General features: G+C 44.2%; 1 protein-coding gene across 1 annotated transcript; it reads left to right on the plus strand.

The window, feature by feature from the left end:
* Positions 1-9: 9 nt before the first annotated feature.
* LOC122943170 (dynein light chain Tctex-type 1-like) lies at positions 10-27,000 on the plus strand. Its single transcript, XM_044300691.1, has 5 exons — positions 10-156; positions 8,623-8,664; positions 15,961-16,084; positions 23,765-23,842; positions 25,854-27,000. Exons 1-5 carry the CDS (start codon positions 130-132, stop codon positions 25,928-25,930), a joined length of 348 nt encoding a protein of 115 aa, XP_044156626.1. The 5' UTR covers positions 10-129; the 3' UTR covers positions 25,931-27,000.
* Positions 27,001-27,786: the final 786 nt, after the last annotated feature.

A 27,786-nucleotide genomic window follows, 5' to 3' on the forward strand; every position in this document is an offset into this window, starting at 1 on the left:
ACAGTGTGGCTCCTCCCTCGCACAATGACAGAAGGAGAATAATCCAGGAAGCTGGGGTGGGACGGCGACTCCTCCAGAGCCCAGTGTGGGATGTGTGTGCACCGGGGAGGCGGCTGAGCTAGCGGCGACATGGAGGACCACCAGCACAAGGCGGAGGTACTGTACTCCGGGGGGCACTGCGATGGGTGCCAGCTGCAGGGGAAATCGCATGTGTCTGTATGAGGGCATGGTAAATGCTGCATGTATGAGTAATGTATTATCTATTGTGCTTTGTAGCTGTACTAGACCATAGGATGGGGAGTATCTGCATCACAGGAAAACCCTCTGATCATAATATAACAATCAGCAAAAGAAGCCAACTGCTGTCATACGCCGTACATAATATATACCATCTATACACTACTCGCAAAAAGTTAGGGATATTTGGCTTGAAATTTATGGGAAACGCAAAAAGTTGACGCTACAGTGATATTATGAATAGAGTTGAGAGAACTTGCCTTTTGGCAGGTTCGGGGTTTAAGGGCCCTTTCACACTTGCGTTGTCCGGATCCGGCGTGTACTCCACTTGCCGGAATTACACGCCGGATCCGGAAAAACGCAAGTGTACTGAAAGCATTTGAAGACGGATCCGTCTTCAAAATGCTTTCAGTGTTACTATGGCAGCCTGGACGCTATTAAAGTCCTGGTTGCCATAGTAGGAGCGGGGAGCGGGGGAGCGGTATACTTACAGTCCGTGCGGCTCCCGGGGCGCTCCAGAGTGACATCAGAGCGCCCCATGCGCATGGATGACGTGCCATGCGATCACGTCATCCATGCGCCTGGGGCGCCCTGACGTCACTCTGGAGCGCCCCGGGAGCCGCACGGACGGTAAGTATGCTGCTCCCCGCTCCCCGCTACACTTTACCATGGCTGCCAGGACTTTAGCATCCCGGCAGCCATGGTAACCATTGAGAAAAAGCTAAACGTCGTATCCGGCAATGCGCCGAAACAACGTTTAGCTTAAGGCCGGATCCGGATCAATGCCTTTCAATGGGCATTAATTCCGGATCTGGCCTTGCGGCAAGTGTTCATGATTTTTGGCCGGAGCAAAAAGTACAGCATGCTGCGGTATTTTCTCCGGCCAAAAAACGTTCCGTTCCGGAACGGAAGACATCCTGATGCATCCTGAACGGATTTCTCTCCATTCAGAATGCATGGGGATAATCCTGATCAGGATTCTTCCGGCATAGAGCTCCGACGACGGAACTCTATGCCGGATCCGGACAACGCAAGTGTGAAAGGGGCCTAAGTGAGTTACGGATCCATCGTGCAATTCAAGGACGGAATTCATAACGGCAACCTGACAGAGCCGTCATGCTGGCCATAGACTTGTGTTATTACGGAAGGCCTCTAAAGGCATTCCGTTATGCATTCCGTCCTTGAATTGCGTTATGGTCCGTGGTCACGGGATCAATAACGCCATTCAGTATTAACCAACACCCGAATGCGAACTTCAAAACTTGAAGTTCGCTCATCACTAATGATGAAAGTAGGACATTCAGGTAGAAGCATGTAATGGCGATTTTTCTCATCTTAAACAATTTAGGCTACTTTCACACTAGCGTTCGGCTGTCCGCTCGTGAGCTCCGTTTGAAGGGGCTCACGAGCGGACCCGAACGCTTCCGTCCAGCCCTGATGCAGTCTGAATGGATGCGGATCCGCTCAGACTGCATCAGTCTGGCGGCGTTCAGCCTCCGCTCCGCTCGCCTCCGCACGGACAGGCGGACAGCTGAACGCTGCTTGCAGCGTTCGGGTGTCCGCCTGGCCGTGCGGATCCGTCCAGACTTACAATGTAAGTCAATGGGGACGGATCCGTTTGAAGATGCCACAATATGGCTCAATCTTCAAGCGGATCCGTCCCCCATTGACTTTACATTGAAAGTCTGGACGGATCCGTACGAGGCTATTTTCACACTTAGCTGTTATATGCTAAAATAATGCAGACGGATCCGTTCTGAACGGAGCCTCCGTCTGCATTAATATGATCGGATCCGTTCAGAACGGATCCGATCGAACGCTAGTGTGAAAGTAGCCTTATTGAAACAAAAGCCGACACCAGTGCTGGTTATACCCCCACTAAAATGTCAGTGTCTCAATAACTTGTCAGGTGGCCTTGAGCATCAATTACAGCTTGACAAGTCTCATGCTGTTTACAAGCTGACTTATTGTCTGCTGAGGCATGGCATCCCACTTTTCTTGAAGGGTGGCCCTCAGGTCATTGAGGTTCTGAGGTACAGAGAGTATAGGCTTGTCACTGTACCATTCACAAAGTGTAGGCCAGTTTTGTATTGACTAGACACACCTGCCCACACTAACACCACCACCACTAAAGGCCCGTCTGGTGACAACAGTGGCTGATGCACAGTACTCTCCTTGATGTCTCTAATATTGTTGGCGGCCATCATTTCTGCTCAGTGTAAATCGACTTTCATCAGTGAACAGCACTGAGGCCCACTGGTCCCTCGTCCATTGTACATGCTCCCTGGCCCATGCAAGACGATGACGCCTGTGGTCAGGTACCCTTGCAGGTTGTCTAGCACGCAGACCACACTGATGTAAACGGTTTTGAATGGTCTGACATGACACTTGGGTGCCTCTCACCTCCCTTAAATGTGCCTGGAGTTGGGAACAGAAAAGAAAATTTGGAAGTTAATTCAATTCAGACCTATTGGGATCACAATGTATCCCAAAGGAATGGAAAATTGAAAAATTGGGCGCCGACAGGGGTGGTGTTGGGATAAAACTGGCAAAAGAAAAGAGAAAAAGGAAAATAAGGAAAATAAGGGAAGGGAGGTGAGGCAGCTCAAGAAGTGTTTGTACCTACACACACTTAAAGCATAATGAACGGGTGTAAGGGGTAATAAACTACAGTGTTGGAGAGTCCATCACTTATAGTTTAGACCCCAAATGGAAGAGAGCGCCAGGCCTTGTTACCAGTGTAGTTAGAATGGGAGTACCACTAAACCGTGATAGTTATCAAGAGCAGGAAAAGAAGCAATGTTGTAAAACCTGGATAGTGGGTGCTCCAACGTGGAAGACCCTAAGTAAACCCTGCTCCACAGGAAAGACCGTCTGACAGCCCAATTTAGAAGACAATGTGGTTGACAAAGATAGAGACTGATAAAAATGGAATGGAATTAATATGAAAGAATAAATGATGAAATAAATATAAATATATATATAAAGAAGATAAAATATCAAATAAATAATAATAATAATAGAGGTGAGGAATGCCCAATCCAGGACAAAATCACACTCTTAAAAACACTCACTTCACTGGGGGGGTGGTCACCAGGATAAGCATATGCTTATCCTGGTGACCACCCCCCCCAGTGAAGTGAGTGTTTTTAAGAGTGTGATTTTGTCCTGGATTGGGCATTCCTCACCTCTATTATTATTATTATTTATCTTCTTTATATATATATTTATATTTATTTCATCATTTATTCTTTCATATTAATTCCATTCCATTTTTATCAGTCTCTATCTTTGTCAACCACATTGTCTTCTAAATTGGGCTGTCAGACGGTCTTTCCTGTGGAGCAGGGTTTACTTAGGGTCTTCCACGTTGGAGCACCCATTATCCAGGTTTTACAACATTGCTTCCTGGAGTTGGGAGCCATTCATAATCTGGTTCTGCTGAACATTGCTTACAATGAAGAAGTTATCTGTGTGGGATGTGGCCAAAGGATGTCCACTTTTATGCCTTTCTGTGACTCTCTGATGACACTCTAAGCTCAGTGGTCACTTCCGGCTGAGAAAATGCTGCTTAAAGCCTCGCAATGGCGAGGTACTATTGATCAATTGTTAGGTGCCGTCTTGGGCTACTTTCACACTGGCGTTTTGTTTTCCGTTTGTGAGATCCGTTCAGGGCTCTCACAAACGGTCCAAAACGGATCAGTTTTGCTCTTAATGCGTTCTGAATGGAAAAGTATCTGCTCAGAATGCATCAGTTTGGCTCTGTTCTGCCTCTATTCCACTTTGGAGGCAGACACGAAAACGCTGCTTGCAGTGTTTTGGTGTCCGTCTGACGAAACTGAGCCAAATGGATCCATCCTGACACACAATGTAGGTCAATGTGGACGGATCCGTTTTCACTGACATAATATGGCACAATAGAAAACTGATCCGTCCCCCATTGACTTTCAGTGGTGTTCAAGACGGATCCATTATGGCTGTGTTAAAGATAATACAAGCGGATCCATTCTGAATGGATGCATGCGGTTGTATTATCTGATCAGAAGTGTTTTTGCAGATCCACAACGGATCCACCCCAAACGCGAGTGTGAAAGTAGCCTTGGTCTCATGATGTCAAAATGTGAACAGCATGATGAGGAGGACTGTTAAAATACCAATTCTAGTCAAACCAGGAAATTTATTGAGCGATTCATGGATCAAACACCTTGTATAAATGAGTAGAAATCCAGCTCACCAATTCAGTCGCGCAACGGAAAAGCCAGGTCAGCTTAACGTTAACTTCATTGAAATAAACAGATTTCCAGCACAAAGGAGATAAAATCTTGCATGTTCTTTATTGAATATTCCAAACGTACACACGGTGCAGTGAAGAAGGTGCCTCCATGTCCCTGGTCAGACCGACATGTTTCGAGCCAGCCGCCTCTTAGTCATGATTTTATCTCCTTTGTGCTGGAAATCTGTTTATTCGAATGGATCAAACACCTTTTTGTGGATTTTGACGTTAAGCTCCTTGTTAGAGAACAGCAAGTTGTGCAAAAAGTACTGAAACATTGAACAGTTGGACATGTGCATTCAAAAGTATATCCTGAGGACAGGTCATCAATATCAGAATCTCGGAAAACCCCTTTAATATCAGTGCTCTGGAGTCAGTAGAAACGTACCAATATCAACTCTAGTTGTTTTCCCACATTTTACATTTATTACTGTTTGTCAGGATTGCAATTGTAGGAATAGCCCCTATAGAATACCTGAAGCAAAGATCTAGAATATCCTTAGGTCCCTGCAGCCACACGTAATTTTAAGATAGTAACATAGTTTGTAAGGCTGAAAAAAAGACGTCCATCCAGTTCGGCCTGTTATCCTGCAAGTTGATCCAGAGAAAGGCAAAAAAAAAAAAAACCTTGTGAGGTAGAAGCCAATATTCCTAATATTAGGGGAAAAATTCCTTCCCGACTCCAATGAGGCAATCAGAATAACTCCCTGGATCAACAACCCCTCTCTAGTAGCTATAGCCTGTAATATTATTACGCTCCAGAAATACATCCAGGCCCCTCTTGAATTCCTTTATTGTACTCACCATCACCACCTCCTCAGACAGAGCGTTCCATAGTCTCACTGCTCTTACCGTAAAGAATCCTCTTCTATGTTTGTGTACAAACCTTCTTTCCTCTGGATGTATTTAGGAAAGTAAAGGATCCAAATGTTACTGACCCTTTACCCCATTACTACTTTAGACCACCAGGGATGTACCTTTGAATGCCCTAGATCACTCCAGATACAGTAATACTACTTTCTGGAACTGTTTTTTATGGGGGGCACTCTCCTGAGATTTGTTGATGGGGGCACTCTGCTGGCCATGAGGGGCTATTAACAGTAGCACAGTAATAATGCTGCCATTATATGGCCATGTTATCTGTGTACTGTAGTGACATTGTTGTTCGGTACAGTATAATGGCATCATTGTTGTATACTGTATGGCAGTATCTATTTTAGTGGGATCATTTATTCTCTTTATTATTCTGACTCTTTCCATTAAGTGATTTGTATGCTTAGGTCTGTGTCTACCTCCCAGTTTATTTCTTACTCTGGTTCTTAGTCTCGCTAATAATATTTTAACCAAGTGATTTTCAAAGAATCATCTCTTGCCCAGGGCGTCTGCATGACCATCATGTGAAAATACTTGCAAAGGATAAAGTCCCAGTTCTGTTGGATAAATTCAGAATTGACAAATTCAACAAACGACAAATGTCCTTGAGTCTGTAGCCAAGGTCACTCCAATACTGTGTTTCATTAGGGCTCATTTACATTGAGCCGTTTTATTAGCATATTTTATAGCGCACACAGGGTCTGTTTTGTTCGTTGGAGCAATACACGTAGCTACTTTTCAGAATGTCTTATATTTGATTGTGTCTTCCACGTTGGAGTTTGTGGAGACTGAAAAACTATGGTTCAAAGTTATTTTATTCTCAAGCAAGATCCAAAAAAGAAATACAATTCATTCATAAAGCAGGCGGATCAGGCGCGTGACGTAGTGAGTTACGCTGCCGCCTCCCGCCCGCCCGCACGCCTCCTGCCTGCTATGCAAGTTAGTAGTAAGTACCGTACTGGATAGGAGTTGAATTAACATTGCTTATATGATTACTACAGTGAACGGGGCCCGGTGTAGTAGAATACAGTAACTGCACAGGGCCCCGCTGCCATTACAAAACAAGATGCCGGCCCCCAGTCCCTCCTCCCTCCTGCTAATACACGCCGGCCGCGCCCCATAAGATGCATTCGCCCCATAAGATGCAGTGCTATTTTCCCCCCACTTTTTTTGGGGGGGGGGGGGGGGAGTGCGTCTTATAGGGCGAAAAATACGGTAAAAGAAGTGCTTACTAGAATGAATGGTCAGATGGTTTACCTCCTAAAGGTAGAAAACTCTAGAGTGCCACTTGTATCTGATGTATTCTGCCAATCCTCTGCTCACTCCAAAAGGACTCATTAAAGGGGTTGTTCAGGATTTATTTATTTTTTATCCCCCCCACCCTCTCAAGCAGTATCTGTGAAGATATTACTTACAGGCTCCTTGCCTCTCTGCACCGGTTTCCTAGCTCCTGGACTCTCTTCGCGGTCCCCATCTATCAACTTCCTGCAGGGATGGAGTCATGAGCACTGCTACAGCCAATGACTGGCCTCAGCAGTGACATGTCCCCAAGCAGGACTTCACTGTTGGGCCACATGCCACTTGGGCTCACCACTGAGGGCAGTCTCTGGCTGCAACAGTGCTTGTGACCCCATCTATGTGGATGTCGACAGCCGGGGAATAGAAATGCAGTGAAGACCAGAACAGAGCGGCGGGGAGCAAGTCAGTGTAGATCTCTTCACAGGGACTGCCGCAGGATGGAGAAGGATTTCGAAAATACGTAATAATCCTGTACAACCCCATGGAAGGTACTGGAATACTGGATATGTGAACTAGAGTCCTCATTGACCCTGGACAATGCTGTCAACTTTTTATTCAATGTTTAAACCTGGTCAAAATGTATTAGCCAGCCTGCTGAGCGCCGATGAGGCCCAAGAGTCGGAAAGAGGACATTTTTCAGATTCTGTCTCCTCTTGCATGATACAGACTTTATAGTTTTACAAACCTAAAGGGGTATTCCCATCACAGACAATGGGGGCATATCGCAAGGATATGCTCTCTTTGTCTGATAGGTACGAGCGTGGAAACGAACGGAGGGCGCACTGCGCCTGCACAGCCGCCCTCCATTCATTTCTATGGTGCCGCCGAAGATAGCCAAGCGCTTGGCTATTTCTGTCTGCCCCATAGAAATGAATGGGAGCAGCGCTTGGTGGTGGACGGACCCTGGGAAATCCAGGGTCCTCCAGCCACAGCTCTACCCGCTCGGTTCTCGTTGTAGGTGCGGGTCCCAGAGGTGGGACCCGCACCTATCAGACAATGGGGGCATATCCTAGCGATATGCCCCCATTGTCTGAGATGGGAATACCCCTTTAAAGGGGTTTTCCGGGAATTAAATTAGCGCAGTTAGTGATGTCACGTCCATCAGTTTTGGGATTGAGCAGGAGTACCAAGCACAGCTGCTATTCTACCTATGCCGCTGTTTTTAGTATGCTGTGAAGAGGCTGCAGACCCCCACTGATCTGATATTGATGACCTACAGCAGGGGTCCGCAACCTCCGGCGCTCCAGGTGTTGTGAAATTACATCTCCCATCATGCACACTTGCTTGGCTGCTCTTTAAACTCCCACACACGTGGAAAGAGCATGCTGGGAGTTGTAGTTTCTGGTTGCTGATCCCTGACCTACAGTATCATGAGCATTGGTCATCAATATTTAATTCCCAGAAAGCCCCTTTAAGCTGGCTGTGATAATAGTTTCTGGTCAAATCTACATTGTGGCTTTGATTATTAGCAGGAGCCACATTACTGTTCTGGATGCTTTGCACAACGGATGCCACCCACAGCTGATACACTCCACTGACCCATAATGGGGTCTGTCTGGGTTCCACCATGGTTTCCATCGCTCTAACAGAAAGCGGTGGTCTTTTTATCCTGGAACTTTGGCACAGACACCTGCGCTGAAATTTCTCTGGTGGCTGCGTGGTTTCTGCCTCCCATTCATTTCAATGGGAAGCAGTGCTGATGATCACAGAGCGGCCGCCGCGCCAAGAAGGATTGTGTCCATTCTTGCCGTGGCTTTAAACCGTCACTCCACAATCCTTAGTGCTGCCTCCCATTGAAATAAATGGGAGACAGAAACCACGCGACTGCGGGATTTCGCATCAGATTGTAAAACCTGCTTTGTACATGAGAAATTCGGCATGATACGCCATCTGATTTTGTTCCTACCTTAAATTAAGCACTTTCTTTTTTATCATTGCAGAACGCTTTCAGTGGAGATGAAGCAAGCTGCATTGTCAAAGAGGTAAACCTGTTCTATGTGCATTGTAGAATCTCGGAAAATGTTAAAGGGGTTGTAAAAAGGTAACAGCCTGAAATAAAGAATCATCTTATACGCACCCCTCTCTTCAGCTCAGTTGTTAGTGGTGCTGGTGTGGTCCTCCTGTCGCTGCTTGTGAAGTACAGGTATATGGAGCATCACTGCTGCAGCCACTCAGTGTAGACAGCGATTAGCAGCAGCGGTCACGCGCTGTATACCGGCATGTCCCCGCTGCAATTTGTAAATAGCCGCGGCAGGAGAACCAGACCAGCACCATAGAAAATGGCACCGATGAAAGAGGTGTTCATGATTTATTTTCTTTCCCAGAAGAAATTGGTGAGTATAAGGTAAGCCCAAAAATCTAATTAGGGAAATACTACCATACAGACATTAAAAGGGTGGTCTCTCTTCAACAAACAGCATTTATCATGAAGTTAGTACAAGGCACTTACTAATGTGTTGTGATTGCCCATATTGCCTCCTTTGCTGGCTGGATTCATTTTTCCATCACATTATACACTGCTCGTTTCCATATTACGACCACCCTAGAATCCATCAGCGCCGGCCATGCTTGCAGTGCGGAGGCACGGAGAGGAAGGCCACGGAAGCACTACGGAGCGCGCTTCTGTGGCATTTTGGTCCGTGCCTCTGTACTGCAAAAATATAAAACATGCTCTATTTTTTTTGCGGTGTGGGCAGATCGCAGATCTATTTAAGTTGAATGTGTCTGCATCCGTTAGCAAAGGCCACACAGAAGGTGCACGTACATTGGGGACCGCAATGTACAGCTCGGGTGGTACACAGTTTCAGGCCACAAGAAAACATTCTTAGGCTTATGTTCACAAGGAGCCGATCTCAGTTTGCAGTTTCAAAAATTCCTAAAATCTGCAACAAGGTACAGTACATGTGACAAGGTTACTTCAAACCCTATTCCCATGAAGCAGATTTTTCCGCTGAGGATTTCAGGGCATGTGGGGCATTCTCAAATCCAAAGGACGAAAACCAACAGCAAGATCTGCACGTAACAAACTGTATCGCATAAATCCTGTGGAACCCTGTTATTCAGTGAGAGAATGGTATTTCCAAGTAGACAAATACTCCCAAATGTAGAGACCGGGCAGAATGACCTCAGACATGAAGCCCAAGCTGAGAAAGCGTGTCCTGTCCAGGGCGGTTTTTTCATTTACGCTTTACCCTGCGCAGCCAGTTTGTGCTCGTCTCATCAGTTAAAGCGGCTCTTCCAATCATGCAGAACAGATTTCTCATAGGTTCTACACTAATCTCCAGCCATGGATTTTGATACGTAGTTTAGTATAATTAACGTTCCTTGCAGTTACAGTATGCGCATACTGATAAGCCGAGATCTAGATTTCAGTTCACATGGAAACGCTTTGTACCACGAGGCTTTGTCTAGAAATGTACAGTAAGCATAAAACATTTTTTGTCCTGTAAGCCCTGGGATGGAGAAGTGTTTACTGGCCAATTGTTTCCTGACCTCGCGTAATGATCTCGTACTTCGAAAGAGTCGCTCATCAGTCTTCATCTGATGATAGGGTTCTTGCGGGTATCGAAATTTCGATACCCAATTGATACTTTTGTCCCGGTATCGATACGATACCGGGATTTCCATTTTTTTCGATACTGGGCTGCACTGCTGTCGGCGCTCTCATGTTCCCTCAGCAGCACAGGGGAGAAGGAAGCAGTCTCTCCCTCCTCCTGTGCTGCCGCTGCCACCAATAAACGGAGAGAGGGTCACTGCGCCACCAATGATAGGACTTTTCCTACACAGAGCGGCGCCCAGAGATGTCCCTGCACTTACCATTATTCCTTGGCGCCGCTCCGTTCGCCAGCTGTGCCCCATTACTGTCTCCTCTCCTGCTCTATATGCCAATTACCATCGGAGCAATGGGGAGGAGACATCAGCTTCTCTAGTGGGTGTTCCTTCTCCCTGCGCTGTGATTGGACAGCGCTACAGCTGGGCGCCGCTCTGTGTAACCTAATACTTAAGACTACTTTATATGGGTCCAGACTTTAACACCTAATACAGGAGGCGGGTGACGGCAGCAGAATCGCATTGTCGGCACCCTGCCCCTGACAGGGAGCTGCTATCAGCGGCAGTTAACCCCTCAACTGCTGCTGATCTGCCAGTACCCGCCTCCTGTATTAAGGGGTAATTATCATTGGTGGCGCAGTGCAGTTTATTTTTTGAGAAGATTAACATTTGTTGTATCAATTACATAGGTATTGTAGGAAGTTTAGGTCCCACTTTTTCACTGATTATACACTACCCATTGATTCATCTTTTTAAAAATTAATCAGTTGCCATATTACAGTAGATAAATGTTTAGTGGTAAAAAAGCTGGCCATACATATAAGACTTAGGTTGGCCAAGGAAAAGTCGTTACCAGTGTTGTCTGCCAGTGACTCATGCCCCATTCTCCATTGAAAACACATCCACACTCGACCGAACCATATGTTCGCATGTAAGAAAAGTTCCCTAATAATAACTTTTGGGGGAACAAGCTATTGAAAGTGTAGGGGCAACCTAAAAGGGTTGTTCACCTTGTCAGTGGTTCACGTGATGCATGGGTGACACTGTGGCTAGTCATTGGCTGCAGCGGTTTCCGGGTGTTCACGCGGGGAGAACCAGGACCTTCTGAGTCAGCGGGGCAGCAATGGAGCCAGAGCCCAGTGTCGGAGATCAGGTACGTTTGATTGCGGGCCTGGTCACGCTGTAGCGTCTGTGCAAAAGGTCATAAAGGTGAACAACCCCTTTAAGGCCCCTTTTACATGAGTGAGTTTTCCGTGCGGGTGCAATGCGTGACGTGAACGCATTGCACCCGCACTGTATACTGACCCATTAATTTCAATGTGTCTGTGTACATGAGCATTGTTTTTCACGCATAATTTCTGCGTTGCATGAAAATCGCTGCATGTTCTATATTCAGCGTTTTTCGTGCAGGCCTGGCCCCATAGAAGTGAATGGGGCTGCGTGAAAATCACATTGCATCCGCAAGCAAGTACGGGTGCGATGCCTTTTTCACTGATGGTTGCTAAGAGATGTTGTTTGTAAACTTTCCGTTTTTTATCACGCGCGTGAAAAACGCATCTAAACGCATTGCACCTGAACGCAATCGCAGACAAAACTGATTGAACTTGCTTGCAAAATGGTGAGAGTTTCACTGAACGCATCCAGACCTTCTGCGTTATGTGAAAATCGCAGCATGTTCTATATTTAGCGTTTTTCACGCAGCCCTGGCCCCATAGAAGTGAATGGGGCTCCAATGAAAAACGCATTGTATCCGGAAGCAAGTGCAGACAAAACTGACTGAACTTGCTTGCAAAGTCGTGCGAGTTTCACTGAACGCATCCGGAGCCAATCCGTCACGCTCGTGTGAAAGGAGCCTAAGGCCCCCTTCACACAGGAGTTGCGGGTGAGGGCCGGATGCGTTCAGGGTGCATTGCGGGAAACCCCCGCGAGTAGGCATGCAATCGCAGTCAGTTTTTTCTGCGATTGCGTTCCAATGTTCAGGTTTTTACGCGCAAGTGCAGTGCGTTTTGCACGCGCGTGAGAAAAAACTGAATGTGGTGCCAAGACCCGAACCCGGACTTCTTCACTGAAGTTCAGGTTCGGTGTTCTGTAGATTTTATTATTTTCCCTTATAACATGGTTATAAGGGAAAATAATAGCATTCTTAATACAGAATGCAAAGTCTAATGTCAATTGAGGGTTAAAAAATAATTAAAACATAACTCATCCACTTGATCGCACAGCCGGCATCGTCTTCTTTCTTCTTCTTTCAGGACCTGCAAAAGGACCTTTGATCACATGGTGAGTGCGGTGAAGTCAGCGCAGGTCTTGCTGAATGAAAATAAAAGGATCTTCTATCTTCATTCATCGGGACCTGCACTGATGTCGCCACACACATTGCACCCGTGCGGAATTCTCGCCCGTGTGAAAGGGGCCTAAGAGTTTTGTTTCAGGTTTCCTATTTGGATTGGCAGCTGCATGTTCTGAAAGCAGGGACGCAGATGACCTAGTGATTGTAGTTATTAGGGTCTCGAATGTTTCATTAGTGGGAGCAAGACAAATGGGAGATTTACTATCCAAGAAAAGGTGAATTCTTGCACACATTTTGCTAGAAATATGGCATACATGGCGTGCACTAACTTTATTATGTGTTTTAGACATTTTTTACTCTTCCCTCGACAGTTTTAACATGCATAAGATTTAACACGTGTTAGGTTTATTTAGGGCATGCAACATTAAGAAAGAAAATTGTGAAACGTGTCTAGAACGTTGTGCCAAATGTCTCACACCAGGTGCACATAGTGATAAATCTTTTGCAGTTTTTGCCTGTTTGGTCCAATTTTATCCGAAGTATTAATAAAATCTGCCCCCTAATGTGAATTATGGACGTACATGGCTATACGCCTACCGTTATTATGTTATAACACTATATCATAGTGCACAGTGAGTCTATGTTAATACACTTTAAGATATTGATTGATATTAGAATCCTATCAGGTTCATGTTACTGTTGTACAGCGTTCATTCCTGAATATTAATGGCATTGGAAGTACAGATTGCTGTACATTATAAATTAGCCCAGGGGACTCAACATGCCTGGTTTTCACATGGCTACGACTGTCTGTACTGTGTAACGATGTAGACATACTGGATTCTTCTGGATCATAAAACATAAATGAGGTTTAAATGACTTGGGGTCCATTCACACGTCCGTGTGTGTTTTGCGGATCCGCGGATGCGCAAAACACGGACATCGGCGATGTGCGTTTCGCAATTCTGTCATTTTTATTATTTTTTTTTTTTTTTAGGGCGTTTACCGTAGGGCATAATTTATGTGATATTTATGTGTTCCGGGTCGTTACGGAAGCGGTAATACCAAACATATTGGGGACATTTTTTATTTAATAAATGTTTTTTTTACCACTTAACAGACAGTATTTTGATTGCTTTTAAAATGCAGTGCATTATCCTTTATAGTGTATTGCATTTTAATGGCAACTCTATTCTAATGGCCTGCTGGAAATTACTACAGCCTGGACCTGGGCCTACAACAGATGCCAGGTAGCCTTTAAACACATCGGCACCCCGCGATCGCATTTTGCTGAGTGCCGATGGGAGACAGAGGGAGTCTGCTCCCTCTGTCAGCACTTTACGTGGTGCCTGCGCCATTGCCCGCGGCATGTAAAGTGTTAAACAGCTCGCACCCGCACTCCTGCCGGTCCGGGCTGTTAGAGCAGGGCTGCATGTGAGAGCCGGGTCCGCGCTGCCCACTGCACGGGGGACCCGTGCAGCGCTTAGACTGAGCCACTGTAAAAAAGTGGTGGCCCAACCTAAGGCCCCTTAGCGACCGACGTAAAAACACCTATGGGTGGTCACCAAGGGGTTAAGAGGACTCCTCGGTGCACGCTCAGGAGTCCTCTCCATTATGTGTGCATGCTCTGGAGTCTTCTCAATGTATTCCAGCTTTGGTTTATGGGGCCCCCCTTGGGGAGGGAGGTTGATTATCGACAAATAAATTAGTCATTAGGCGCAGGACTATTCATGTAGTGCTGCACTTAAAGGGGATTATCCCACGGTTAATGAAAAAAATGAAAACCAGACAAAATGTAGTACATAACAATCTCTTTCTATCAAAGCTAGAACCAGCCCTGTACCTCACATGGATCCACAGATCTCCCCATTCATTTCTCTGCTAGATTTAGATCAAGCTGACAGCTCAAGGGGCGTGTCCTTTCTGCTGCAGCAAAGGGGGCGTGTCCATGGTCTCCCTCTCAAAGCCCAGGAGGCAGTTGAAGGATGAAACTGAGCATATGCGGCCTTCTTCAGTGAGCTGGTCAAAGAAATAAGAAAAGAAGCAAACAGCAGGTGGTTCTATACAGATACATTTTACTGATGTGGCTATGCCAAAATTTTTATTATATGCAATTACAAAAGTAATCAGATCCAGGTGTTGGTTTAAAAAAAAAAAATAATAATTTTTGTGGGACAACCCCTTTAATAGGATTTAGGGAGGTGGCCGACTCCCTTCAAGACGTAGCTTCCAGTTTATTATTTATTATAGTGTATATGTCATGTGCCTTTCACTTACAGGACATTTCCACCTAATATCAATCAATCTAAGTCATAGGTCTTCAAGCAACCCATCAACCACATTGGTCACCAGCTCCCATAGGATTAATATATAGATTTCTAGAAATGTCACCGCAGTGTTACATGTTTCAGATCAGTTCTGCCTATACAACTAGGGAAAGTCAGCATATAGGGGACTAGGGAGACTGGGTGGCCCATGATGGGCTTACTGGTTGTCTCCCAGTATTCCCAGAGATGGCTGCATTTAAATTTTTATTTTATTTTTTTACTACAGTGTAGCTGTAAAGTCGGGATACATTTTCAGAGTCCACAGTATGCAGAGAGTTAAATAAGAAGTAACCGTGTCCTTGTTCTTTATTGCTGGTACATCCATATTTGTGTGTGGGATTTCACGACATGTCCTATGAACATTGACCTCATGAAGGCCATGCTGTTGTGTGTACAGTGCATCTGTAATACATTACATCATTCCTGACTAGGACAATACCGCTATTCATTTTCTGCAACTTAGAAGGCAAATCAAGGCAGCTGGGAAGGCTGAGCACCAAAATGTGGAATGATTCATTTTAACAGTCTTCTATTCCGTCTATACTAGAGGTTTATCAGTTTAGATTGACTTATTTAGATTCAATAGTTTATGATCTGTTCGAGATGCTAACAACAGTATGATAAGACGGATCCCATTGACTTATAATAGGGTTAGTTCTAACGTAAAAAAAAATAAAAAAAAATTGTAAACTCAGCGGACTGAGAAAATGCCAATGTGACCATGGTCTTAAGGCCCAATCACACAGGGCAATCCACAGGCAATTATCGGGAACAAATCATTCTCTACCTTTTCGTTGGGCCCATGCTATTCCGATCGTTTGTCCCCATACAAATTCATTGTTGGAATCATATTGCCGTTTGCACAGGGCCATGTACAGCCCATAGACAATAATTTCATGTTCCGCATGAGAGAGACAGATGCTCATTCGTTGGGGGATTGGCAGCACATATATACAAGGCAATTATTGGGCACTTTGTTTCTGATTATTCTTTATTACCTTATTATATAATTCTGTGCTGTAGACCACAATATTTTCACACATTCATTTTTATCAAAGACATAATTTGTATTGACATTGCCCTGCTAATATTTATCTCTTTCCGTGATACAGTGTGTAGAAGTCATTCTGGGTGGAGTAGACTACGATGATAGTAGAGTCAATGAGTGGATGTCAGCCGTTGTGGAGCAGTCTTTAACGCATCTAGTAAAGATGGAAAAAGCCTTTAAATATATCGGTAAGTTTTGTTACAGTAAGCTCTGACATTACTACTTACCGTGAAATACTTCACAGATGTGACAACATACTACTTAGCTCTGCATGGAACCGCATACTGTGCTCGCTCCAGTATGTGCCGGCAACAGAGCCTGTTTCACCGGTGGCAGAGCCCTGTGCATGGATCTTGTATGGAGCCTGTTCTTCATAAAGAGCTGCAAAGCCTCCTTGCATTTCCATACAGGCTCTTTCGTACATCCCACAGAAGGCAATGCTTCCATGGAAGAATAGTGCCATACATACAGCATTGGATTTAGCATGGCGCCATTAGCACCCCCACAAAACAAATGTATTCTCTGACCCGTTAGAAAAGCACATGATGTAAACTGTAGTGAATGTAATCTTCTTACCAGTTAATGTATTTGTGATTTATAACCTCCCTTCTGATCCTCAGCTGTGTCATGTGAATAACTCTGTCTGTCTGATTGTTGGTCACATGATACAGATAAGGGTCAGAAGGGAGGTGATAACTCACAAATACAGTCACTGGTAAGAAGATTACCTTCACTACAGATTACATCATGTACTTTTCTAACAGGTCAGAGAATAAAAAAAATGGTAGAAGTTCTTTAAATTATACAGAAAAAACTTTTGTATGATATCAGAGGCAAGACAGAGGTACTGTAGAGGCCCCATACTTCTCTAAAGCAGCCCTAATAGAACCATACTGAGGCTGTGTGCATGACCCCTACCTCTGAATTCATCATAAAATGGAATAAGCAGCTGTTTCAGCAGGAAAGAAAGGGCAGCAGTTGGTTTTCAGCAATGGTGTAACCATTAGACCAGGAGTCAGACACCTTCAGCACTCCAGATACTGTGAAACTCCCAGCATGCACACATGCTTAGCTGTTCTTGTAACTCCCATAGAAGTGAATGGAGCATTCTGGGAGTTGTAGTTTCAGAACAGCTGGAGTGCTGATCCCTGCATTAGATGTTTTGTGTAGCTGGCTCCTTTATTAAAATGACGCTCACTTTCAAGATTTCTAAACATTTTTTATATAAAAGTGATTAATGAAATATGTATCCGCTTTGTAATGAAATACTTTTGTCTATTGTTAATCATTCTCTGATAACCTTTTTATACTCATCCAAAGGATCTTATTGTAATTGCCTCTGTATCACTTAAAGGGCTTGTCCGATCTGAAGGCCCAGTGGCAGTTAGCTGATCACCATGGAATCTATAATGTATACCTGCACTTATGCTCTCCCTCCTGACCTGACTGTCTGGCTTAGTGAGGCAATTCTGCATAATGGTTGATACAGTTGCTATGGCAACAGTACCACTACTGAAGGGTATTACCGTATTTTTTGCTTTATAAGACGCACCTGCTGATAAGACGCACACCAGGTTTTAAAGGAGGAAAATAAGAAAAAAATATTTTTTTATCACACCTCATATCAGAGCCTCAGAGCTGACCTCCAAGACATTACATCACAGTGCCTCAGACTCCCATATCAGGACATTACATGAGACATCAGGACTTTACATGAGACCCTCACATCAGGACATTACATGAGACCTTCATATCAGACCTCATATCAGCCCTCCATTTTAGACCCCCATCAGACCTCAGATCAGACCTTAAAAAAAAAAAAAATCTCTTACCTCTCCTGCGCCGCGGCTCCACTCCCGATCCGGCAGTCTCTTTAGAATTCGCGCTCCCCTGTCTTCTCTGGCCGGCGCTGCACAGTCACCTGACTTCATGCAGCGCCGGGTCATAGTGTGCACACTACGTCCTGACACTGCATGAGGTCAGGACAGTGCGCCCGCGGCCCCAGGAAGGAAGACCAGGGAGGGTGAGTACAGGAAGCGCTCGCAGCGCTTCAGTCCCCTCTCCCAGCACCTAATGTATACTAGTGAGCGCTTCCGTATTCGCTTTATAAGACACACAACAATTCCCCCCCCCCCCCCACTTATGGGGGGGGGGGGAGTGTCTTATAAAGCAAAAAATACGGTAATTAATTAGAATAGGACCCATGACTGATACTCTTAAAGGGGTTGTGTCACTTCAGCAAATAGCATTTATGATGTAGAGAAAGTTAATACAAACCATTTTCTAATGGATTGTTATTATCCATATTGCTTCCTTTGCTGGCTTCATTCATTTTACCATCACTTTATACACTGCTCGTGTATAATGTAATAGACATTATTAGATTTTATGTAATAGACCAACATAAAGCAGGAAGTATGTTGGGGAGTGGGGGAAACTCCCCACCGTATGATATTAAGAATGCGGGGAAGCAGCTAGGCCTGAATGCCGGGAAAAGGGAGCAGGTCACCTCCTAAAGCGTCCCTAATCCTCGCCCTAACTCCTCACCGTATGAGTGGACCTGGATGGTAGGACGGCTCATACCCAGGATACCTGAGTTGCCCTGATAATCCCTCACATAGGAGCAGGGGAGAGACGACCTGTTCTTCCAAGACACGGAAGAGCAGGAGTCTCTGCAAGCCTAACAGCAAGGAAAGGAAGCCAAGTAGAACGGCAGGTAAGTATTCACTGGCGGGGATAAGCACTGAACCTAGAACCCAGGAAGGCATGGTAACTTACCTGCCACAGTTGCTGGACGGCACAACAGAAGACCACACCAAAGTCAACTGGAACTCATACAAACGTACTGCAATCCAAACACCAAAAGGATGCAGTACGTACTGATACACAGGAACCAGCACTCCAGCAACAGCTCACAGACTTGACTTTTGGTTCACCCCTCTGAGAAACCATGGAGCCCCCCTCCGGAGGCACAACAAACAGGGTACGACTTGCATACGTGCCAGACATAAAAGACCAACTGACCAGACATGTAACAACAACAAGAGAAGACACCAAACCCTGAACATAAGCCCAGACCAAACAACCACACAGGTAAGGTAGGGGAACATGGAGGATAGAATGGGAAGACATCGCTGGAGACATTGATGTCCCACTAGGTGGCCCTCACACTAAAAGATAGAACAACCAGACAAGGAGCATAACTCCAGCACACACCAAGGCTGGAGTACAACTGACTCCTGGCCTTAAGCCACAGGTATAAGACGCCCCAAGTGACCACACCCAGTAAGGTAGTTAACCCCTCCAGCACCAGACAGAGGAGGAACTAGGAGAAGGGGAGCAAAGCACACACATGCAGACAACCACGCATTGCCCTTGGCAACCGGCATGTACAGCAAATGTGTCACAGCACACAACACCGAGACAGACGGTGACAGACTTTTAATAAATACAAATCTGGAAAGTGTGGAGTGCATTTGTATTCAGCCCCCCCTTGATACCCCTAAATAAAATTCAGTGTGACCAGAAGTCACCTAATTTGTAAATAGAGTCCATCTGTGTGTGATGTATTCTCAGTATATATACAACTTTTCTGTTAAGGCCTCAGATGTTTGCTAAAGAACATTAGGGATCAGACAGTATCATGAAAACCAAGGAGCACACCAGACAGGTCAGGCATAAAGTTGTGGAGAAGTGTAAAGTAGGGTTAAGTTGTAAAAAAATATATCCCAGGCTCTGAAAATCTTACGGAGCACTGTTCAATCCATCATTCGAAAATGGAAGGAATATGGAACAGCTACAAACCAAGACATGGCCATCCACCTAAACCGACATCCCAGACAAGGAGAGAAGCAGCCAAGAGGCCCCTGGTCACTTTGGAGTAGCTGCAGAGATCCACAGCTCACATGGGAGTATCTATCCACAGGACAACTATTAGTTGTGTACTACTCAAATTTGGCCTTTATAGAAGAGTGGCAAGATGAAGGCCATTTTTGAAAGCAAGCTATAAGACGTCACGTTTGCCGTTTGCCACAAGCCCTGTAGGGACACAGTAAACATAGGGAAAAATGTGCTCTGGTCAAATGAGACCAAAGTTGAACTTTTTGGTCTAAATGCAAAGCATTATATATGGGGGGAGACTAACACTGCACATCATTCTGAACATACCACCCCCAACTTGAAACATGGTGGTGGCAGCATCACACTGTGGGGATACTTTTCTTTAGCAGGGACAGGGAAGCTGGTCAGAGTTGATGGGAACCTCCAGGATTGAGACTGAGGTGGAGGTTCACATTCCAGCAGGAAAGACCCTAAACAAACAGACAGAGCTACAATGGAATGGTTTAGATTAAAGCATATTCATGTGCTAGAATGGCCCAGTCAAAGACGTAAATCCCATTGAGATTCTGTGGCAAGACCGGAATATTGATGTTCACAGAAGCGCTCTATCCAATCTGACTGCGCTTGAGTTATTTTGCAAATAATGGGCAAAAATGTCAGCCTGTAGAAGTGCAAAGCTGGTAGAGACATACCCCAAAAGACTTGCAGTGAAAGGTGGTCCTACAAATTGACTATGGGGGGCTGCATACAAATGCACGCCACACTTTCCAGAATTTTATTTATTATTTATAAAAAATAATTTTATTTTTACTTCACACATACATTTCATATCGATGGAGGATGCAGTACGTTCAGGTGTAATTACAGTTTCCCTTACTTAACTACATTACCTATAAAATAATGGGTGTGCCCCAAGCGCAAAGAGCTTGTAGACAGTCCTGTCAGCAGGTTACTCATCATAATAATTGTAGGCCGGTATTTTAAAACCCTTTACTGGTGTGGCAGCTGTGCCTTTCATGCTTTTTAATACTTATGTGGATATTAAAGATGCCATCACCATCAGTTGATGCCATAAGTGTTTTAATAAAATTAATATTAGTATGCCTGAACTCACTTACAGAAAACTCCTCGAGACATCTTCAGCCTCTGTGAAGTGGCATGAGAAGAATTGCCGACTTTTCAGTAAGAGCCTATATCACCTATCCCAGTGGTCAGACTCCCAACAGTCCCAAGAACAAGGGTCCTCGAGTGCCCTGTCTAAACTGAGCGGTATGGCGCTTATCGGTCCACCACTCCTTTCACTTCTATGGGACCGATGTAGACAGTGTAGAAATAAATGGAGCAGTGCACTACCACTCCATTCAGACACAGCACTCGGAGATCCTCTTTCTCTGAATCACTGCAGGTGGACCTCGTCAATCTGACATTTATCACTAAGGCTACATGCACACGACCGTGCAGTTTTTTTGCGGTCCACAAACCGCGGATCCGCAACAAACAGAAGCCGCCCGAGTAACTTCCGCAATTAACGGAACGGCCCATTGTAGACATGCCTATTCTTGTCAGCAAAGCGGACAAGAATAGGACATGCTATATATTTTTTGCAGGACCACGGAACAGTGCAACGGATGCGGACAGCACCATCTTTTGCGGTCCCATTGAAGTGAATGGGTTCGCATCCAAGCCCCAAAACAACTGTCGTGTGCATGAGGCCTCATCCTGTGGATGGCTTATAAATGCTGTTCGTTAGATAACCCCTTAACATACGTTTATGATCGGCCAGAATGCGGCCGCTCAATCATCCATCCGATTGTTCGTATGATATGGCATGGCCAATACGAGAGCGATTAAAAAAAACAACAGAGTGGGCTTGAACAAAGTGAGAAATGATTGGTCCGATTCAGCTGATTGCACTATTCACTTGAAGTTTTAGCCTTATAATTCTGAAAAAATAGTCAACCAAAATTAACAAAATTGGCTATTTTGGGGGCGACTTTTACTGTGTATGAGCCGCTTTACAGTGAATATAAGAGACTTTCATGTGGCTGCCAGTGTTGGTATTGTGAGATTTTTGATCAGGATCGATCCTTCCATAGAAAGCCAACAGCAACTTATCGTTGTAAGCTGACCCGTAGTCAGGTCTCATTGGAATAAAACAAAGCGGCAAAATAAATCCTAGCCTGTCCGGCACTCAGAGTAACATCCCTCACTGACAAGAGGAGAGCTTCTCCCCGCCAGGTTACAAAAGAACGCTTCTAGCAACCATTTTACTGTCACACAGACAGGCTTTCTGGGTCCCAGAGCAGAGCGCTAACTGCCCTCCTGGCTCTGTTAAAGGCTATGGACACCTTTGGGGGAAATTTTTTATTATTGCATTGTACTGATTTTGAGTTAAAATCATTTTTTCAATTGGCCTTTATTAAAAATGTTAAAGGGAACGTGTCACCTCCAACAAACATCCCAAGCCGGCAGAAGTACCTGAGAGTAGCCAGCCGCGTGTTTGTAACGATCATTTTCTTCCTGCAGACAGATGAAGCAAAAGCTGTAAAAGCGATCTTTAATCCCCTGCTGCCACGCTTCTCCACACATTCTTGAAGTCACGGGGGCAGCGGCCGCCTTGCTTCAAGTCACGGTAACCACGCCCCCTTCCCTGCCCCTTCGCTGTGACTGACAGCTGGCAGTTTGGCAAAGCCGTGCAGTCAGTCACAGCTAAAATTTTAATTATATGCAGTTACAAAAGTATTTTGTGCTGGTTTGAAAACTTCAGATTATTTTTTTTTTTAAACAACTCCTTTAAAGGGTTTCTGTCATGGGAAAAATCGTTATGTAGCTGACTGACATTAGCGATGTGCTTATGTCAGCAGTACATAACAGTGTGTTTGTTTAGTGCCTGCCTGCCGCCGTTCTCTTAAAAAACAGACTTTTATAATATGCTAATGAGCCTCTAGGTGCTATGAGGGCATTGCTGCAGCACCTAGTGGCTCGGTCTACTTGCCTTTTGGCACGCCCAGGTCCACTTGATTGACATCCTTCTTCTCCACATAGTTCTCATAATCCCGCGCCTGCGCCGTCCCGTTTAGTATTCGGCGCAGTGAGTGAAGGACGCTCGGCTTCTGCCAGCTTGCTCACTGCGCCTGCGCCAATTACGTCACGGGACGGTGCAGGCGCGGGATTATGAGAACGATGCGGAGAAGAAGGACGTCAATCAAGTGGACCTGGGCGTGCCAAAAGGCAAGTAGACCGAGCCTCTAGCACATCGCTAATGTCAGTCAGCTACATAACAATTTTTCCCATGACAGAAACCCTTTAATTACCTCAGTCTCTCAACTGCTACTTCACATAGGAGAGGAATCTTGGAGAAATAAGCCCTCTCCTCTACGACCAGTCCTGCTTATGGTGTCACAGTATGGTTTAAACTTATTTGAGTCACTGCTTAGCAAAGAAAAAATCCTAAGAATGATTTTTAACACTCCCTGATGATTAAATGCTATGAGAAACCCCATTTTCTCTGATGTTTCCATTCAAATTGTGGTGCATATTGTTATTTCCAAGATGGAGGCCATGTAGCTGTCCCACTTCTTCAGATTTAATATAGACACAGCTCCGCTTTGAAAGTATAAATCTATTCATATCAAAGCCCAGTAGACAAACATACGCATACAAAGACTCCTTTTCTAAATTTAGGCCTGACGTGGGTTAGTTAATTGCATGGATTGTGGATTTTGGCTGCGGAAACCTCCAGCGATCAACATCAGTGGGTGACACTGGAGGTGCATGTATAATTATTTGATGGTACTGCTTCTTCATTCTTTAGTTTTAGGTGAGAATTTACAGATTTTTTATGTTTTCCTTTATATTTTTGATTCCAGTAATCTGTTCACATACAGTTGGAAAGATGTGTTCTTCTGTAAGTTGTCAGTGATCCTGGTAAATATATACACTGCTCATGTGTCCATGACTTAGTTAGATTATCATTCATGCTAGACTAAGATTGATAACTGTGTGCTTTTTGGTTTGCTATCTTTCAGTAACCTGTACAGTCATGCAGAAAAGAGGAGGTGGTCTTCACACTGCAAGTTCCTCATTTTGGGATAACTCCACTGATGGTAAATCAGAATGCTAATCATTGAATACACGCCTATAGGTGACCTTCCTAGATCATCTTCTGAGGATTGGTCATCAATATTAAATACCTGGAAACCCCCTTTAACCATTCCACTGTCCTTCATCAGGAATCTTAACTTTAACCATTTGGATGTTACATTACATTAACCCCCTCACTGCGCTACACCACCAAGTACACTGAAATGAACCCCTTTGCTGCCCTAGACAACTACCATTATCCCCCTTCACTGTGAAGTCCATTAGAAATCTAGAAATAAAAATAGAGAAAGAAACGGTGCTTCACTAGGTTAATAGGTTTGTGACCAGATAATATATATCACTGTGCCCTGATTCCCATGAGAGAGAAGCTCTCACCTTATTTGTTTGTGCTGTTAAATGCCATGTACACCTTTAGGGGCAATTTTTTATTATTGCATTGTACTCATTTTGAGCTAAGAACCATTTTTAAAATTGGTCTTTATTAAAAATATGGAGCCCATTTTTCTGTACGTAGCTAAGATGCTCTAGTAGCAGCCTCTGAATTTTCTCTCATCTGACAGCTCCTTATCTCTGCTCTCTGACATTATAAACACTCATTATAGCTCAATCCTTATCTTGCTGATAAGAATGGGGATTAAATAAGTGTTTATGACCTCTTAGTAATTTACAGATAAGGTTTATTAGGTGACCTGCACAATGTGAAACTACCAGTCACACAGCTAGAAAAACAGTTTACCCTTTGTGACAGAACAGCTCAATATTTCTAATAAAGATCAATTGAAAAAATTATTTTTAGCCCAAAACGTGTAAAATGCAATCATTAAAAAAATTGCCTCTGAAGGTGTATATAGCCCTTAAAGGCAGAACACTATTGTGGGCATATAGGAAAACATTCATTGGCTGCTTCTCATCCAAAGTAATTGGGTATAGGATCAAAAATAAATCATCAAAAATAGATGTACTATGCCTCCCACAAGGAAAGGTCAGGAAAACTGAATTATAGTAAGTAGGACCCCCTGACTGTCCTAGACCACCCATTATCCCTTTGCTGCACTAGACCACCATTAACCTCTTCACTGGTCTAGATCACCAGCAATATTGATCCTTTCACTGCCCTAGATAACTGAGGATGCTAATATTAACACCTGCCACAGACAACCCAGCATATAGACATTAACACCTTCACGGCCCTAAACCAGCAGGTGTACATCATTAGTCTCTTCTTTAACCCCTAGATCACTAGGGATATAGTCAGAAACTTCCAATGCACTAGACTTGTACGTTGTATAACACATTTGCCTGGATGCTGTGTGGCCCTGTATATCTGGCTGCTTTATAGGTAATTATTAGGAAGCTGTAAATTAATAATTATTTGATGCAGTTCTGTATTGCCCAACTGGGTCTCCAGCTTCTTGTGGGACACATCACCACTGCAGCCAGTCGTTGGCTGCAGAGGCACACACGACCCTGTCCATGCCAGATGTTTACATGTGGTGCTGGAAGTCAACATAAATGCTTCATGCACATGACCGTGCCATGTTTTGCAGTCCGAAAATTGTGGATCTGCAAAACGTGGATGCCGCCCTTGTACATGAACGGAACAGGCCATCCATAATAGAAATGCCTATCGGACATGTTCCATTTTTTTGCAGGGCCACGGAACGGAGCAACGGATCCTGACAGCACTTGGAGTGCTGTCCGAATCTTCACACCCATTAAAGTGACTGGGTCCACATCTGAGCTGCACAAAATGCGGCTCGGATGCGGATCCAAACCACTGTCGTGTGCATGAGGCAGCAGTGGACCCGAGGAGCTGAAACCATTGTGGAGCAGGGTTATATGCGTCTCCTGACAAGTCCCGCTCGGTGGGGGGGTGGGGGTAAAATTGATATAGGGGATGGACAACCTTTTTAACTGCCCTGCTCACTAGCTGCAAAGGCTTAGCTGGAACATTGCTCATCTAGCTAGTAATCTAGCTTTTCACCTTACTAAAACCTGTTTTATTCTGTTTAGGTAGCTGCACAGTGCGATGGGAAAACCGGACCATGTACTGCATTGTCAACGTCTTTGCTGTGGCCATACACCTATAAGTGAATGTCAGGAAAATGTTTGCCCTTTGCACGCTTAATGTTAAAAAAAGAAAAGATAAAAAAGACACTTGCAAGTAAATCTGACTATACGTAGGTATTACCAAACTACAGCAGCTTTATTTTAAAGGCAGGATAAAGCACAATTTATCTTGTGCCACTGAAGTTGCATCTAGGAAAAACACGCTACTGCCATAGCCTGCCACATGATGTATTACTGATGTGTAACAGAATATTTCCTATAAAAATGTATTCAATGATATGCAAACTCTCAGGTATAGAAATATATAAACTGTTAGTAAAATAAAGCACCCTAAGCCACAGTATACAGAAAATAACTGCTTTATATATTGTACATTCAGTGATATTACTTCTATAATTTGGGAATACCTGCAAATGGTAAATCATTTTAATACCGGTACATACAGCGCTCTGCATCTAGACCTTTATTAAAGGGGTTATCCCATGATTAAAGTAAAAAAATTAAATCAGATATCATAGTATCACAGCCTCAACTAGCCCTGTACCTGACATGAAAACAGAGATTGATTTGCTTTGCTAGATTTATTTCAAGCTGCAAGCTCAGGGGGCACGTCCTTTATCAGGGGGTGTGTCTTTTCTGCTGCAGCTGGTTAGAGTTGAAGGATGGAACTGAGCATGTGCGTCCGCCTCAGTAGGTGGACAAGAAATAAGGAAAAGAGCAAACAGCAGGGGGCGCTATACAGTTATATTTTATGGAATATCTTAATTGTACTACATTTTTAATCACATGCAATTAAAAAAGTATCCATGTTTTGGAGGATAATTTTTCCATTCCTTTTAGCTTTATTATTGCTTTACGTTGGTCATTTATCGCCTTGTTACAGCATGGTTCCATTTACTTGCTATTGGACATTTGCACTGCTTTTTAACTTGAAGATATATTGATTATATTGATTCATTTACTTATAGTAATATAATGTAAGCCTTTTAAACCAATTTTACCTTGACAGGACTTAAAAAAGATTGTATCATGTATACTGAAAGATTTGTATGGATCTTAAGTTAAACCAATAAATGTAAACAGAACTCAGTGTGAAAGTTGTTTTTATTTTATTTTTCTAATATGATGCCATCTGATGTCAGCTAGTAAGGAGCCTATTGCACTTCCAGGATGAGTGCCCGTTGACTGTAAACACGCCGGTCGTTTGCATCGGCTTATTACACTGGCAGATATTACACTGGCAGATGCCTCATTCTGTTGATTATAAGCAGCACATGTGGGTAATCGGCATCCTTCATTCTGATGAACGATGAAAATGAGCCAACAACCAAGAGAGTGTTCATTTATTGGCTGATACGGGCTAATTATCAGGAATGAGTATTCTTATGAACACTCCTTCCCAATAATTGGCCTGAAAATCACTCAGTGTAATAGGACTTTAACCTTTTCGCTACCAGCTACATGTACGGCGCCATAGCGATGTGTAAACATTGCGCCCGCTTGCACATGCAGCGAGCATCATGGCCGGCAGGTTTGAAACAGCAGAGTCCTGCGGCTAATTACTCCAATAATGCCAGTTGTGGTAAATAAAGGCTTTGGATGCTGTGATCAAGTGAGATCACAGCATCCAATGTGTCAAAAACCAATGGGGATGTCGGTAGTTGCTTTCAATGCTCTGAATCTCGTCAGCATTCATGCTGCAATTCTTATTTTGGCCACCAGAGGGCAGCCCAATATAAGAAATGAGCAATAGACGGTAATAAACTCATTTAAGAAATACATGATTGTTAAAAATAAAAAAACTGATTTTATATATAAGTTTAACCCCTTAAGGACCCTTGCCGTACATGTACATCATAGCTGGACGTCACTTAAG

The sequence above is a fragment of the Bufo gargarizans genome, chromosome 7, assembly GCF_014858855.1.
Source record: "Bufo gargarizans isolate SCDJY-AF-19 chromosome 7, ASM1485885v1, whole genome shotgun sequence".
NCBI classification, from domain to species: domain Eukaryota; kingdom Metazoa; phylum Chordata; class Amphibia; order Anura; family Bufonidae; genus Bufo; species Bufo gargarizans.